Source organism: Macaca nemestrina, chromosome 5 (assembly GCF_043159975.1).
Source record: "Macaca nemestrina isolate mMacNem1 chromosome 5, mMacNem.hap1, whole genome shotgun sequence".
In the NCBI taxonomy this organism is placed as follows: Eukaryota; Metazoa; Chordata; class Mammalia; order Primates; family Cercopithecidae; genus Macaca; species Macaca nemestrina.
Window position 1 is genome coordinate 10,947,939 of NC_092129.1, and position 18,182 is coordinate 10,966,120.

The 18,182-nt window shown below is 42.3% G+C and overlaps 1 protein-coding gene across 1 annotated transcript in view; it reads left to right on the plus strand.

Moving 5' to 3' along the window:
- The window catches only part of LOC105492004 (lipoprotein(a)), a 302,231-nt gene that overhangs the window by 101,791 nt on the left and 182,258 nt on the right, over positions 1 to 18,182 (plus strand). The window contains exons 4-8 of the mRNA XM_071095947.1: positions 6,831 to 6,990; positions 10,713 to 10,894; positions 12,126 to 12,285; positions 16,278 to 16,459; positions 17,666 to 17,825. Of these exons, the coding sequence (XP_070952048.1) occupies positions 6,831 to 6,990; positions 10,713 to 10,894; positions 12,126 to 12,285; positions 16,278 to 16,459; positions 17,666 to 17,825 (844 nt within the window). The remainder of the gene's footprint in view (positions 1 to 6,830; positions 6,991 to 10,712; positions 10,895 to 12,125; positions 12,286 to 16,277; positions 16,460 to 17,665; positions 17,826 to 18,182) is intronic.

Here is an 18,182-nt window from a genome sequence, read left to right on the forward strand (position 1 = left end):
GTGAGGCAGAGGTTGCAGTGAACCAAGTTCGCCCCACTGCACTCCAGCCTGGTAACAGAGCAAGACTCCATCTCCAGAAAAAAAAAACAAAAAACAAAAAAAGGGTTATAATAGTTAGCTGAAATACAGATTATATGGATTAAAAGATGGTCCAATGTGAGTGAACTGGAAATGCCTGATCTTCCTTGGTTTAATGTAGAGGAAGTGATCCAAAGGCTTAGGGAGATTAGGATGGTGGAGTGGATTAGTCACTTTAGACCTACACATCCAAGCTGGGAGGTTCCAGAAGACATACCCTTGGCCAGTGCTTTGTGAAATAGATTTGTGAGAGCAGCACCTGTGTTTTTGAAGAGCCCTGTAATTGCTCTTCTCTGTATGTCAGATCTAACAGTAGGAACCACAGTCACTCAACTACAAAATTTAAATACAATGAGAATAATTGGATCCTGAGGTAGCAGGGGCCAAGTGTCGGCACTGAACCATCAAAGGCAAGGTGGGCATAGCTACCATAATGGACAGCAGAAGCAAAGTGGCAATCAGAATAGTCTGACTCATGTAGAGCTCTGGCATTGGCTAATTAATCACAGTGTTCCTAGAAGTAAAATTGACAGGAAACCTACCGCATTCCTACTTGATTTATATAAACAGAAAACTGCCAGGTAGAATGGACAAAAGACTAATCTGAATTATAAAAACAGAGAATCATGGCCCCTCAATCAATTTCCAGACTTGAACCTGTTACAGTTCCAGAACCCACTGAATGAAGGGGAGGCTGGATCCCCTTGAGGAAGGACCCCACTAGGCTACTGACAATATATGCTGTTAATCTTTCTCCCATCTTTCCCCAAGGAGACTTCTGGCCTTTTACCAGGGTAACTGTGCACCGGGGAAAGGGAACTAATGAGACATTTCAGAAAGTACCGGACACTGGCTCTGCTGATATTGATTCCAGGGTATCCAAAACGTTATTGTGGTCCCCCAGTTAAAGCAGGGGCTTATGAAGGTCAGGTAAGTAATGGAGTTTTAGCTCATGTCTGACTTACAGTGGTTCCAGTGGGTCCCTGGACTTATCTTGTGGTCATTTTCCCAGTGCCAAAATGCATAATTTGCATAGACATACTTATCAGCTGGCAGAAATGCCACATTGGCTCCCTGACTGGTAGGGTGAGGGCTATTATGGTGGGAAAGGTCAAATGGAAGCCATTAGAGCTGTCTTTACCTAGAAAAATAAAAAATCAAAAACAATATCCTATCCCTGTAGGGACTGAAGTGATTAGTGTCACCATCAAGGACTTGAAAGATGGAGGGGTGGTGATTCCCACCACATCCCTGTTCAACTCTCCCATTTGACCTGTGCTGAGGACAGATGGATCTTGGAAAATGATGGTGGATTATTTTAAGCTTAACCAAGTGGCAACTCCAATCGCAGCTGCTGCACCAGATGTGGTTTCGTTGGTTGAGTAAATTAACACATCTCCTGGTGCCTGGTGTGCAGCCATTGGCTTGGCAAATGGCTTTTTCTCCATTCCTGTCCATAAGACCCACCAGAAGCAATTTGCCTTCAGCTGACAAGGCCAGCAATATACCTTTACCATCCTACCTCAGGAGTATATCAACTCTCCAGCTCTGTGTCATAATCTTATTTGGAGAGACCTTGCTCGCTTTTCACTTCCACAAGATATAACACTGGTCTATTACATTCATGACATTATGATGATTGGATACAGTGAGCAAGAAGTAGCAAACACACTGGACTTATTGGTGAGACATTTGTATGCCAGAGGATGGGAAATAAATCCAACTAAAATTTAGAGACTTTCTACCTTGGTAAAATTTCTAGGGTTCCAGTGGCATGAGACCTATGGAGATATTCCTTCTAAGGTGAAACATAAGTTGCTGCATTTGGCCCCTGTTACAACCAAGAAAGAGACACAATGCCTAATGGGCCTATTTGGATTTTGGAGGCAACACATTCCTCATTTGGGTGTGTTACTCTGGCCTGTTTATCGAGTGACCTGAAATGCTGCCAGATTTAAGTGCAGTCTAGAACAAAAGAAGGCTCTGCAACAGGTCCAGGCTGCTTTGCAAGCTGCTCTGCCACTTGGGTCACATGACCCCTCAGATCCAATGGTGCTTGAGGTGTCAGTGGCAGATAGGGATGCTGTTTGGAGCCTTTGGCAGGCCCCCATGGGTGAATCACAGTGGAGACTTCTAGGATTTTGGAGCAAGGCCCTGCCACTTCTGCAGATAACTACTCTCCTTTTGAGAGACAGCTCTTGGTCTGTTATTCGGCTTTGGTGGAAACTGAAATTTGACTGTTGGTCATAAAGTCACCATGCTACCTGAACTGCCTATCACGAACTGGGTGCTTTCTGACCCATCTAGCCGTAAGGTGGGTCGGCACAGTGGCATTTCATCATCAAATTGAAGTGGTATATATGTGATAGGGCTTGAGCAGGTCCTGAAGGCACAAGTAAGTTACTTAAGGAAGTAGCTCAAATGCCCATGTTCTCCACTCGTGCCACCCCGCCTTCCCCCCACCGCCCAGCCTGCACGAAAGGCCTCATGGGGAGTTCCCTATGATCAGTTGACAGAGGCAGGGAAGACTAAGGACTGGTTCACAGATGGTTCTGCATGATATGCAGGCACCACCCGAAAGTGGACAGCTGCAGCACTACATCCCCTTTCTAAGTGCATGTGTATACTTGTGCTAAGAAAATATCTTTATTTTGTTTCCTTTGTTTTTCCTTTATCATGTGACTTTAGATTTATGGACTTCACCTCAGCATTTAAGCATTTAAGTGTTGTTCGTATCAGCATTTAAGTATTGTTAACCTTATGTAATAACATTTGGTTTGGGGATTGGTGCGTTTCTGGTTGTATGAGGATGGTTGTATTATGTTAGGTATAATTATGACCTTATTATTATCTTTATTTGAAGATTATGTATGATTTCAGGATGTGTGTATGGGTTCAAGTTGACAAAGAGTGGACTTGTGATGGTTAATACTGTCAACTTGATTGGATTGAAGGATGCAAAGTATTAATCTTGGGTATGTCTGTGAGGGTGTGGCCAAAGGAGACTAACATTTGAGTCAGTGGGCTGGGAAGGCAGACCCACCCTTAATCTGGGTGCAAACCATCTAATCAAGTGCCAGTGTGGCCAGATTGTAAAGCAGGGAGAAAAATGTGAAAAGGCTTGACTGAATTAGCTTCCCAGTCTACATCTTTCTCCTGTGCTGAGTGCTTCCTGCCCTTGAACATCAGACTTCAAGTTCTTCAGCGTTGGGGGTTGGAGTGGCTTTCTTGCTTCTCAGCTTGCAAAGGGTCTGTTGTGGAACCTTGTGATCTGCTGAGTTAATACTACTTAATAAACTCCCCTTTATATATATATATATCCTATTAGTTCTGTCCCTCTAGAGAACCCTGAATAATACAACTTATGTCATTAATCTCATTTATTGATTTGTGTACATTGAACCAACCTTACATCCCAGAAATAAAACCTACTTAATTGTGGTGGATTAGCTTTTTGATGTACTCTTGGATTCAATTACTAGTATTTTATTGAGAATTTTTGCATCTGTGTTCATCAAGGATATTGGCTTGAAGTTTTCTTTTTTTGTTGTTCCATATCAGAATAATGACGACCTCATAGAATGAGTTAGTCTCTCCTCTTTGATCTTTTGGAATTGTTTCAGTAGGCTTTATGTCAGCTCTTCTTTATATGACTGGTATAATTTGGCTAGGAATCTCTCTGGTCCAGGGGTTTTTCTGGTGTAGGTTTTTTAGTACTGATTCAACTTCAGAACTCATTATTGAGTTCTAAAACTCACTTTCATGTACTCTTCAAAAGACTGTGTCTTCTTCTGTTGTTGGATGGGGTGTTCTCTTAAGGTCATTAGGTGAAGTTGGTTGCTGGTGTTCTTCTGTATCCTTACTCCTTGTCTTTCTCTTTTTTTTATTGACTGCTGAGGATTAATGGTGATGTGTCCAACTTTAACTCTAGATTAGTCTATTTCTCTTTTAGATTGCAACTCTGTTTTATATATTTTGAAGCTCTGTTACGTCTAGGCACATGTGTATTTTGGATTGTTAGGTCTTCTTGATGAAATGAACGCTTTATCATTATGTAATGTCTCTTCTTATCTCTGGAAGCATTCCTTGTTCTGAAGTCTATTTGCACTGTTATGAATACAGCCTTCACAGCTCTGTTTTCACTAGTATTTGTATATATTTTTCTCAGTTTTTAAATTGAGATGTTCAGACCATTTGCATTAAAGTAATTGTTAATAAGATTGAATTTAAATCTACCATCAAGTTGGTTATTTCTCCTTGTCCCATTTAAACTTTCTTCCTTTTTTCATATTTTTCTGCCTTCATTTAGATTGAGTTTATCTCCACTACTTACTTATTAAATTAATTTTTAATGGTTTTATTATTTTCCACAATGTTTATAATATACCCTTTGATTTTTTCACATTCCACCTTCAAATGAAAGAATTCTACTGGGTATATAGAAACCTTATATCATTGCACTTCTCCTTCCTCCCTCCCAAAATGTTGTGCTATTGCTCTTTGTAATAGAGGCTTACTTCTATTATGTTATAGCTCTCGCAATACATTGACACTATTTTTACCCTGAATAATCGGTTTTGTTTTAAAGTGATTATGACTACAAATATTTTGAATAATTTCTTTATTTTACCATTTCTGGTGCTCCTTATCTTTTATGGTGGATCCCACTTTCCATCTGGAGTCACATTCTTTCTGTGAAAAACAACCTTTAGCATTTCTTATAGCACGGGACTGCTGCTGCTGATGTCTTTCAGCTTTTCTTTTTCTGAAGAAGTCTTAATTTTGTGTTCAGTTTTTAAAAGTTATTTTGCTGAGTATGGATACTGGGTTGAGAGTTTCATTCCTTGTATCACTTTAACAATGATGTTCCATTATCTGTTTTGAATAGTTTCTGACTAGAAATCTGATCTTTGTTTCTTTGTATTCAATAGTTCCTTTTTCTCTGACTGCCTTTAAGATACTCTCATTGTTTTTCAACAGTTTGACTATGATTTATTTATTATTAATTTTTCATATTTATTCTGCTTGAGGTTCCCTGAGCTCCTTGGATTTGCAGATTGTTGATTTTTATTGTTTTTATAAAATTCATAGCCATTATCTGTTCTGCTGTTTTTTTTTTTTTTTCCACTTCTCTCTCTCTGTATTCTTCTTTTGGGACTGTAAGTATTCAAATGTTAGATCATTCATGTAGTTTCATAAACCTTATATGCTTGTTCTGCTTTTTTTTGTCAGGAATTTTTTTTTTTTTGTATCTGTGTTGGTTTGGATAAGTTCTAGTAAACTATGTTCAAGTTTATGGATTGTTTTGTTAGTTGTGTCTAGTTGGCTCCTCAGTGCCTTCAGAGAATTCTTCATCTCTGATATTATAAATCTCTTACTAGCACTTTCATGTTACTCTTTTCTATAGTTTCCATCTCTTTGCTGAAATTCTCCACCTATCCATGGATATTGTCCACCTTTACCAAAATATTCTTTAACATATTAACATAGGTATCAGACAAACCCAAACTGATAGTTTCCAGATGGTGTCTTTTCTGAGTCTGTCTGTCTTGATTGCTTTATTATTTAACAGTGGCTTATCTTCCCTCTTGAGTTTTTGGTGTGTCTTGTAATTATTTAATCAACCACTGGGTATCATAAATAGAAGAAGAGTAGAGATTGCAGTAAATATTATTTATGCTTTGAAATGGGCACCCATCTTCTCCTGAAAATATGTTTTGTGGTCAATTGAGTCAATCTAGTCACTAGTTGAATTGAATTTGGCATTTGTGCTTGTTGCTTTTATCTTAAATGCACCACAGGTTTAAATTCCTCCAGTGATGGGCTGCTGCTATCTTTTGCTTAGAGTGGGGCCTGGGGTGTGGAAGAATTTTCTCAGTGTTCCTGTCTATTCTTAGATTTTAGCAGTCGCTGCATCCCTGCACTACAGATGGGATATCTTCATACACATAATCTAACCCCATTGAAACTGCTGTTTATTGTTAATGAATGCTCAATCTTTGGTGGAAATAAACAAATGCTGTATCTCCTGGAGCCACTTCAGTCTTAGTCAAGTTGTGCACACCTAGGCTTTGAAGGGAATGCATTCTCAGTGTTCTTGTGCCTTATTCGGATGGAACTTGAACGTGTGGTAGGTTTGGAGAGAAAGAGTAGCAGATGTCTGCTACGTTGCAATGCAGGATGCTGGGCACAAGAAAATTTCCTGTCTCTCCTCTAAGAAAATAAGATTTGATCATCTACCTATCCCTGAGAAGTGAAGGGCTTTGCCTGCAGTTCTAGATGCAGAACCATTTTCTCCCCCATTGCCCAGAAGCTTAAGGCTTTGGCTTTTCTGAGTAATGGTCTAGGGAATCGTGCAAGGTTTTCACATTTGACCCTGACAGCCAATCACCACCTACAGCTTGCAGTGCCAAATGTATCTCTTTCTAGTCTCTCCTGTCCTGTGTTCCTCATGAACATTAAGAAGAGATTTCTAAAAAAGAGCTTGCACGTGAGCATAGTTTCTGGTGAGAAGAATTCTGATATGTTAACTTCCTCTAAACCTTTAAATGAAATATTTCTAAGAACTAAATAAAGTTCCAGAATGCTATGAATCTATTCCTTGGGCTTTTTGCACATCTCTCTGCCTGCTAATCAAGAACAGAGAATGGTCATAATTCTCAAAGACTTTTTCCTGTTTGTGTCATAAATGACTTCACATGTTTTTCTGTTCTAAGAACTATTCAGCTTGATTTTTTCTGTTTTAATTTTAGCACTACCTGAGCAAAGCCGTGTGGTCCAGGATTGCTACCATGGTGATGGACAGAGTTATCAAGGCACATCCTCCACCACTGTCACAGGAAGGACCTGCCAAGCTTGGTCATCTATGGAACCACATCAGCATAATAGAACCACAGAAAACTACCCAAATGCGTATGTCATTAATCTTACAGTAAGCAAAACAAGGTCCAAGTAAAATTTGTCTTAGAAAAGGTGTACATCAAGCTAACTTCTTACAACTAAATTTTTCTCATGCACAGAATGCATGGCAAAATGTGTGAGGAACATTACTTTGAGCAAAGAGTCTGACAGAAGAGAAATGTTAAGCTGGCTCTCTTTCCTAAGAGTTTGATAAAATCAGGAGAATATCTGGAGGTGGTGAGGTCACAATAATGGAAAATCGGAATGTTTACACAGAGTCAGCTTCAACAACACTCACTAAAGGTCAATGTGATCTTTACCTCTTGAAATTCTGTCATTCTAATCTCCAATTCTTGAAGTGAAGGTTGTGTTGGCCTTTTCTGTCTTGGCTAACAAGGAAATTATATGTGCATCTCTATGGAGAAATGGTATTTTTCTGTATCTGTGTCTATTCCAATGGGTAGAAACACCCCGGGTCCTGAGCAGCGGTGGTCTAAAGGAATACGAGTTGCCAGGAAGAGAAAAGCAAAGACAAGAAGGCAGATGAAAGTAAGCAATGAGACAGATGTGAAAAACTAAAAAGTGTGGGAAGATAGAAGCTGGGTTCTGACCACACCATGGCCAGTCTTTCACACATAAGTGACTACCAAAGACAAGAAAAAATGATATCCACATGTTGTACAATAGACAGTAGAGGACCAAGAATATTGCGAGAGAGAGAACAATGAGATCAACTCAACAGATGCACTGGTTTTCTTCCTGGATGCCCTTCCTGCACCAAAGAGGAAGAGATGGAGCCCAAAAGAACTGTAGCCATCTTGCTGAAGAGAGGAGAGACATTATAGTTTGGGATTATTCAGGTGGCTAGGATTTTCTAGGCCTGCTAAGAATGAGAACAGATTTGTGGAGGAAAGGAGCTCTAGGAATATGCATAGAAGTCTCCTCGAGTCGTTGGCTAAACATGAAGCTGCATGTACACAGAAAATAGGTCCACAAGAAAGTAGGGCAAATAACATCTATGGAAGAATAGCAACTACAATAGAACAGTGAGCTCAATAAATATGACAGAGCTCAAATAGCAATAAGGGATATTGGAATTCGGACCAGACAAAGGAGAGAGACTTCACTGAACATCTTGGGCATTCAGTAGAGACCCAGGAAAAGCCATACTTCAGGAGTAGAATTAGTATATTCTTACAATAAAGGCAGCTCCAGACAAACAATAGCAAAGGTGAAAAGCAAGTCTCCAAGCATCAGAATGATGTCCAAGTCAATGAATTGCCTGTGAGAGGAAAACTCAACCATCAGAGGTAAACATCAAAGTCAAGTGGCTCAGTTATGCAGTATCCACAATGCGAAGCCTAAATATAAAACTTGAGTACACATAGAAACCTTTTAGTGTGACCCAGGAGCAGGAGAAAAATCAGTCAATACAAACAGATCCAGAAGAGACAGAAATGTTTAGAATATGGAGTGAAACAGATACCTTATCCAGAGACAGAAACAATATAAAGAGCCAAATCAAAAAAAGAATGACTAAGAGATATGTCTTAAAGGAAAAAACTACTGGATGGCCTCCCCATCGAGATAGATATTTCAGAAGAAAAAAGTAAATGAAAAATAATTGCATAGAACCTACAGAACCAGATACACACACAAAACACACGCATGCAGACACACTCAAACATGTATAAGCTTACAAACACACACACATCCACAAATGCTGAAAAATGAAATCAACCGAGCCACACAGATGTGAAGGAAAACATAAAAAGATTTCCTACATGTGGGAAGCAAGTCACAGAAAGGGGGAAGGAGATTGGAACAGAAATATATACCAAAAGCAAGAATGACTGAACACTTTCCAAATATAAAGAACATTTAAAAATCACAGACTCGAGAAGCTCAATGGATCAGAAAAATAATTTCTAAAATGAAAATTATAAGATGCCACTGGGTATACAACCCAGGAACAAGATAATAACATTAAAATAATAAACATAAGAAGGAAGAGCTCAACTGAGAAGACTACATCCAGAAATAAAATGCCTTAAAGATCATACATGTTGGATAAATGCATATTGTGCACTCCCCTAAAGAAAGAACCCAGAAACTGTAAGAATTCGAAATCAGCAGGCTCATGTAACAAGAGAGGTGACCTGAAGGGATTATGTAGAAGAATAGTAAAACAACGGAATTTTCTGCAGCCCACCTAGTGAAGAACCTAGAAATTCACAAATGTAGAGGAAAATGCTGAATGTGTTCTTGATCAAATTTCTATAACTTTTTAAATGAGAATTGAATACTTGAAGCAAAATGATACAAATATATTTAACTTTAGCATATGTAGAAGTAAAAATTTGAACAGGTAACATAAATCATGTAGGGAATAATGGGAAGTGTAGCACTGTAAGTTCCTTCCTCATGCACGAGGGTATGTAATATTAATAAAAGGTTACTATGTGAGTTCAAAGGGATATGGCAAATCCTAGAACAATCACAAAGTTTGGAAATCTGAGGTTTCAGGTGTAATGAGAATATTCCATGCATTCCAAAGAGCGAAGCCAAGGAAGAAAAGGAAGCCTTTCAAGAGTTCAGGCTCTTATACATCCAGTTGCTGATTGAATGAGCTTCCTGGAATGGAGGGTCTGGGGTTGAGACTAGGTCACAACTGTAGAATCTCGAGAGAGGGAGTGTTGGATCGCCATGGACCATAACACGTTTCCTAATTCCTCAGGCAGTCACAGGTCATGAATGTGAGGATACTGAGAGATTGGAGCAACATACTCGGGAGGCATAAGGAAGAGCGAATGCTTCAAGATCCCCACAGCCCAAACTCCTCCCCTGCTTTGCCCCCTTCTTCATTGTTTTCTGCTCCTCCGTAGCTGACCAACCTCTTCAGATCTCTTAGTCTACCCTGCCGTCTTCCTTTATGCCATGGGTCCCACTGTTCTTTCAACTCATCCCCTTTCCCTCAATCCCAAAGTGGCTGCGGTCAGCAGAGGATAGATTGAGAGCAAGAGAGAAGGTCCTGCCGAGGAACCCATTCTAGAGATACTGCATCCTGTCTGGGAGCAAGTTTTCCAGGGCAGCTTTGAGAAGTGTTGCAGAGATAAACCTACATGACACACGTGATATGGGAATGCCAGACATACTATTTGCACAATGCATTTCCATGTGAAACGTAGAGCCTTTTCACTATGTATTGAGTACCTAGTGTGTGGAGGTTGACCTGGAAAGGCTATCCTTCTGGATGCCGTGTTTTCTCTGAAGAACTACGTGTTAGTTGCATCTCCCACATTAGAATGTGAAGTCCTACCGAGAGAGAGAGGGAAAGCTAGACAGATACAGATACTTCTGTATGTGAATAAACAATGGCACAATACAGATGTCAAAATCCATACCAGTAATTCCAGAGAGATGGATAGGGCAGATGGCAGAAGGTGAATAGTCTGATCATTTTTTGGCCACGTGTATGCATTATCTCAGTGTCTCTAAGACGCATTTTCTACTTTAGATTTTAAAAAAATCATAATAATCAATTAACTAAGAGAAATGTGCAGAGAGAATTAGCGATTGAGAGCCATTTGTGCCTGTGGCAGTCATATGGTACTTTTAAAAGGTATATGAAAAAGGCATCGGTAATGACCTTGCTGCAGCAGAAAGGTGACGGTGTGGGGTGCCTCTGCATGGTGTCCCACCTCTTGTGACATGTATCGTTTTGGAATTTCCAGTGGCTTGATCAGGAACTACTGCAGGAATCCAGATCCTGTGGCAGCCCCTTATTGTTATACGATGGATCCCAATGTCAGGTGGGAGTACTGCAACCTGACACAATGCTCAGACGCAGAAGGGACTGCCGTCGCACCTCCGAATGTCACCCTGGTTCCAGGCCTAGAGGCTCTTTCCGAACAAGGTAAGGAGCCTGTGGCCAGATATCTACACGCTTAGACTCTGGGATGAAAAGGTATGGAAATTCCCAGTGGTGCGGCAGCTTTCAATGGTCCACGGATGCTCGAGTGTTGACTGAGTTCTGCCATGTAGGAGGAGGCCTCCGCGCACTCTCTGGGGGAGCCAGCGGAGTGATTTCTGGTACAACGTGGATGGGCTGTGTCTTTAGGATGGGCCCAAACCCTCCAGGGTGATTGCCTGCACAAGTCACCTCGTTGTAAAACGAACTATCTCAGTGTCTTAGCCAACATTTTTATTGTGACATGCTCTGAGGTGTGTGACTCTTTCCAAGCCAGGAAGCATTTCCAGGGATTGCTTCAAGTAGACAGCATTGGGTGCAATCTTCAGCATTGCAGATTCCAAGAAATACGACTCTGGAGCCTGTCGCCCTCGAGAAACCTAACAGGGCTTCCTTAATTTCATATCGCCCTGGGTCTGTGGAGCAGGGCATGAGCTCCCAATGCTCTAAGGCTCTGCAGCCCTAGGCTTTGAAGGGAGTGATTTCTCAGTGTTCTTAAATTCTTTCTGATGGCACTTGTACCTGAGAGGGGTCTGGAGAGAAAGAGTAGTAGACTTCTCCTTTGTTGCAATTCAGGATGCCGACCAGGAGAGGATTCCCTCTCTCCTCCAGAGGAATAAGCTTTTGACCGGCACACATCCGTGAGAAGCAAAGTGTGTTTGCCTTCAGTCAGATAGAGAGGACCGTTTTCTGCCCGATGGCCCGGAAGCCAAAGGCCTTAGCTTTCATGAACGACGGTCTAGGGAAACATGAAAAACTTCCATGGATGTCCCTGCCTCTGCCCCTGACAGCCGATTACCCCCTGCAGCCCGCATTGCCAAATGCAGTGCCCTTTGCTTGATCCTGCGCCATCCTACTCATGAACATTCAGTAGAGTTTCCCAGAAAGTTGCTTACCCATGAGCGCACTTTCCAATGAGTAGCAGTCTGATCTGTTCTGTTTCTCTATGGTTTCATGTGAAATATTTCAAAGAACTGACTACGGTTCTAGAATGGTAGGAATCTGTTGCTTTGGTGTTGGTTTGTTGGTTGGTTTTCTCACATCCCTCGGTCTACGGATAAGGAAAAGAGTACGGTCGTAATTCTCATAGACTCCTTCCTGGTTGTGTCATCAGTGGCTTCACATGTATCTCTGTTCTCAGAGATCCTCAGCTTGATTTCTTCTGTTTTCCTTTCAGCACCGACTGAGCAAAGGCCTGGGGTGCAGGAGTGCTACCACGGTAATGGACAGAGTTATCGAGGCACATACTTCACCACTGTGACAGGAAGAACCTGCCAAGCTTGGTCATCTATGACACCGCACTCTCATAGTCGGACCCCGGAAAACTACCCAAATGGGTATGTCTTTGTTCTTTACCGTAAGAGAAGAAAGGGTCAACTGAAGTTTCTGTTAGAAGAGACGTGCTTCAAGCTGAGTTCTCCGAACTCAACTTGTGTCAGACGCAGATGGCGTAGCAAAATGTCTCAGGATGATTGCCTTGGAGCTACGGGTCTGAGAGAAGAGAACTGTTAAGCTGCCTCTCCTTTCTCCTAGTTTTATGGAGCAGAAGGGACATCTGGAGGCGAGGACATCACATGATGAAGAAAGTCAGAATGGCAAACGACCAAACACTTAGATTACCCTTCCACAACACCCACTAAGGGTCAATGAAGACTTTCCAATTGGAATTCTGTTATTCTGACTTCCAATTCCTGAAGGGAAGGTTGTGTTTGCCTTTTCTGTCTGGGCTCATGAGGAAAGATAGGTGCTTATTTATGGACAGGTAAATGTATCTCTTTCTACGTCTGTGTAAACTCCAATGGGGGAGGGAAACACTCGGCCTTAAGTACCAGTGGCCTGAAGGGATACGGGTTCGCAGCAAGAGAAGAGCCAAGGCAGGAAGGCAGATGAGAGTGATGCTGAAAAGAGACGGATGCTGAAAAGCAAAAGGGATGGGGAGATGGACAGAAGCCTGGGTCTGAGCACCCCAGGGCCAATTTTTTGGCCAGCAGCGACTACAAAAGACATGGAGAAATGGTTTCTCCATGTGGGAGAGGAAATGGTAGAGGCCCTAGCGTATTGAGAGAGGGGCAGTGATGAGCTCAACTCCATAGATGCCTTGGCTTTCTTCCTGGATAGCCTTCCTGCAGTGAGTAGCAAGGAGATGGAGCCCAAGCAGACTGTAGCCATCTTGCTGAAGGTAACGGAGGGATTGGAGTTTGGGATGATTCCGGTAGCTAAAACTTTCTAGGTCTGGCAGAAATAAGACCTGGTTTGTGGAGGAAAGGAGCTCTACAACTACGCATAGAAGTCTCCTCCAGTTGTTGGCCTGACATGACGCTGCATGTGCACAGAAAATGTTCCACAAGAAAGTATGGCAAAGAACATTTACTGAGGAACAGCAGCTACAAGAGAACAGCAAGCTCAATAAAGAAGACAGAGATCACATAGCACTGTGGGAGACTGGAGTTCTTACCAGCTAGACGGGAGAGTCCTCATAGAACACGTTGCGAATTCCGTGGAGACCCCAGAACAGCCATAATTTAAAAGTGGTATTAAGATATTCCGAGAATACAGTCAGCTGCAGACAACCCCTTGCATAGCTGAAAAGCGAGTGTCCAAGCATCAAATCGGTTTCCAAGTCAATGAACTGCCAGTGAGAGGAAATCTCAAGTCTCTTTACAAGTAAACAAGAAAGTCAATTGGCTCACCTATGAGGTATCCCAAGAGTGAGTCCTAATTTTAAAATTTGACAACATATAGGAAAGCATTTCGTGTGATCCATAACCAGGAAATAAATCAGGCCATACAAACAAGCTCAGAAATGACAGAAATGATTAGAATTGCATGAAAATTTGACATGCCAGTATGACAACCGATTTCAAATATTTAAACAAATGAATATGAAACAAAGCAGATGTCATATCAAGAGAAATTAACAGTATAGAATAGCCAAATCAAATTAAAGAACTAATATAAAAACAGTATGTCTGAAATGAAAAAATTACTGTTTGGCCACCTGATCAAGTTAGACATTTCAGAAGAAAAAATTAACCAAACAGCAATTCTGCAGAACCTACAGAACTAGTTAAACACACACACCCAAATTCAAAACACACCCGTACATGGGCACACGCAAAATCTCACAAGTTCTCTCAAACAGAAGGACACCCCTGAAGATATAGTGAAATACGAAATCAATTGAGCCTCACAGACATATAAGACAATATGAAAAGATTTATTGCACGTGGGAAGCAAGTGACAGAAAAGAGCAAGGGAGTTTGGAGTAGAAGCAAGTGCCGGAAACAAGGATGGTTGATAACTTTTCAATTATGAAGAACGTTGACAAAAATCACAGTTCTTGAAACTCGAGGGATCAAATGGGAAGTTTCAGAAACAAACAAACAGAAAAAAACCGTGTGTGTTGTACTTCTGTACATCACAGTTCGAAGGTAACAAGGCAAAGGCATAATATGAAGAAACATCTCAGGAGAAAGTGGAGGAAAAAAAGCTGTGTCTTCCTAGAAGCACAGTGATACAAATTGCTAATGCGTTCACCGCAGAAACACTGGAAGCTGGATGCCAGGGAATATTATTAAAATGATAATCTGGAACCAGAGGAGATCAACCGAGAATACTGAATCCAGCAATGAAATGCCTTGATGATGATCTATGTTGGATAAATGCATATTGTGCACTGCCCCAAACATAGAAACCAGAAACTGCCAGACTTTGGAATGAGCAGCCTTATGTAACAAGAGACGTGACCCGAAGGAATTAGATAGAAGAAGAATAGAAGAAGAAGGGAACTTTCTGCAGCCCACATAATGTAGAATCCAGCAATTCGCAAATGTAGATGGATGTAAATGCAAAATATTTTCTTGATCAAATTTCTATGTCTTTTTCAATGAGAGTTGACTGCTTGAAGCAGAATGATAGCACTATGTTTAAGTTTAGCATGTATAGAGGTAACAGGTTGAACAGGTAGCATAAATCATGCAGGTAATAATTGGAAGTGTACCACTGTGTCTTACCTCATGCACGATGGCATGTAATTTTAATAAAAGGTTACTGTTTGGGTTCCAAGGGATATTGGAAATCCTAGAACAATCGCAAAGTTTTGACCTCTGAGGTTTATGTTATAATAAGAATATTGCATGCATTCCAAAGAGGAAAGCCAAGGAAGAAAAAGAAGTCTTACAAGAACTCGGGCTGTAATACACCCAGTTGCTGATTGAACCAGCTTCCTGGAATGGAGGGTCTGAGGTTGAGACTAGGTCACAATTGTAGAGTCTCTAGAGAGAGTGTGTTGGATCCCCATGGCCCAGAATACATTTCCCATTTTCTCAGGCAGCCACAGGTCATGAATGTGAGGATACTGAGAGGTTGGAGCAAGGTTCTTGGGAGGCATAAGGAAGAGCGAATGCTTCAAGATCCCCGCAGCCCAAAGTCCTCCCCTGCTTTGCCCCCTTCTTCATTGCTTTCTGCTCCTCCGTAGCTGTCTGACCTCTTCAGATCTCTTAGTCTACCCTGCCGTCTTCCTTGATGCCATGGGTCCCACTGTTCTTTAAACTCATCCGCTTTCCCTCAGTCCCGGAGTGGCTGCGGCCAGCAGAGGATAGATTGAGAGCAAGAGAGAAGGTCCTGCCCAGGAACCCATTCTAGAGATACTGCATCCTGCCTGGGAGAAACTTTTGCAGGGCAGCTTTGAGAAGTCGTGCAGAAAGAAACCTTCTTGACCCACGTGATATGAGAATGACAGACAGTAATAGTATTTGCACAACGCGTTTCCATGTGAAACGTAGAGCCTTTTCACTCCGTTTTGAGTGCATAGTATGTGAAGGTTGACCTGTAAAAGCTGTCCTTCTGGATGCCATGTTTTCTCGGAAGAACTACATGTTAGTTGCAATTCCCACTTTAGAATATGAAGCCCTACCGACAGAGATACGGAGAACTAGACAGATACAGATACTTTTGTGTGCGAATCAACAATGGCACAATACAGGCATCAAAAGGCAAAGCAGTTATTCCAGAGAGATGGATTGGGCAGAAGGTAGAAGGAGAATAGTCTGATCATGTTTTGGCCACGTGTATGCATTATCTCAGTGACTCTAGGAAGCGTTTGATCCTTTAGATTTACAAAAATAGTAATAATCTGTTAAGTCTGAGAAATGTGCAGAGAGGATTAGTGATTGAGAGCCATTCGTTCTTGTGGCAATCATATCGTTCTTTTAATGGATATATTAGAAAGACACCAGGAACGACCTTGTTGCCGCACAAAGGAGAGGGTGTAGGGTAACCCTGCATAGTGTCCCACCTCTTGTGACATGTATCGTTTTGGAATTTCCAGTGGCTTGATCAGGAACTACTGCAGGAATCCAGATCCTGTGGCAGCCCCTTATTGTTATACGATGGATCCCAATGTCAGGTGGGAGTACTGCAACCTGACACAATGCTCAGACGCAGAAGGGACTGCCGTCGCACCTCCTAATGTCACCCCGGTTCCAAGCCTAGAGGCTCCTTCCGAACAAGGTAAGGAGCCTGTGGCCGGACACCTACACGCTTAGACTCTCGGATGAAAAGCCGTGGAAATTCCCAGTGGTGCGGCAGCTTTCAATGGTCCATGGATGCTCGAGTGTTGACTGAGTTCTGCCATGTAGGAGGAAGCCTCCGTGCACTCTCTGGGGGTGTCAGCAGAGTGATTTCTGATACAGTGTGAGTGGGCTGTGTCTTTAGGATGGGCCCAAACCCTCCAGGGTGATCGCCTGCACAAGTCACCTCGTTGTAAAACGGACTATCTCAGTGTCTTAGCCAACATTTTTATTGTGACATGCTCTGAGGTGTGTGACTCTTTCCAAGCCAGGAAGCATTTCCAGGGATTGCTTCAAGTAGACAGCATTGGGTGCAATCTTCCGCATTGCCGATTCCGAGAAATATGACTCTGGAGCCTGTCGCCCTCGAGAAACCTAACAGGGCTTCCTTAATTCCATATCGCCCTGGGTCTGTGGAGCAGTACATGAGCTCCCAATGCTCTAAGGCTCTGCAGCCCTAGGCTTTGAAGGGAGTGATTTCTCAGTGTTCTTAAACCTCTTTGTGATGGCACTTGTACCTGGGAGGGGTCTGGAGAGAAAGAGTAGTAGACTTCTCCTTTATTGCAATTCAGGATGCGGGGCACGAGAGGATTCCCTCTCTCCTCCAAAGGAATAAGCTTTTGGCCTGCACACATCCCTGAGAAGCAAAGTGTCGTTGCCTTCAGTCAGATATAGAGGACCGTTTTCTGCCCCATGGCCCGGAAGCCAAAGGCCTTGGCTTTCATGAACAACGGTCTAGGGAAACATACCTGTCCCCGCCTCTGTCCCCGACAGCCGATTACCACCTGCAGCCCGCATTGCCAAATGCAGTGCCCTTTGCTCGATCCTGCCCCATTCAGTAGAGTTTCCCAGAAAGGTGGTTGCTCGTGAGCGCACTTTCCAATGAGGAGAGCAGTCTGATCTGTTCTGTTTCTCTAAGGTTGCAGGTGAAATATTTCCAAGAACTGACTACGGTTCTAGAATGGTAGGAATCTGTTGCTTTGGTGTTGGTTTGTTGGTTGGTTTTCTCACATCCCTCGGTCTACGGATAAGGAAAAGAGTACGGTCGTAATTCTCATAGACTCCTTCCTGGTTGTGTCATCAGTGGTTTCACATGTATCTCTGTTCTCAGAGATCCTCAGCTGGATTTCTTCTGTTTTCCTTTCAGCACCGACTGAGCAAAGGCCTGGGGTGCAGGAGTGCTACCACGGTAATGGACAGAGTTATCGAGGCACATACTTCACCACTGTGACAGGAAGAACCTGCCAAGCTTGGTCATCTATGACACCGCACTCTCATAGTCGGACCCCGGAAAACTACCCAAATGGGTATGTCTTTGTTCTTTACCGTAAGAGAAGAAAGGGTCAACTGAAGTTTCTGTTAGAAGAGACGTGCTTCAAGCTGAGTTCTCCGAACTCAACTTGTGTCAGACGCAGATGGCGTAGCAAAATGTCTCAGGATGATTGCCTTGGAGCTACGGGTCTGAGAGAAGAGAACTGTTAGGCTGCCTCTCCTTCCTCCTAGTTTTATGGAGCAGAAGGGACATCTGGAGGCGAGGACATCACATGATGAAGAAAGTCAGAATGGCAAACGACCAAACACTTAGATTACCCTTCCACAACACCCACTAAGGGTCAATGAAGACTTTCCAATTGGAATTCTGTTATTCTGACTTCCAATTCCTG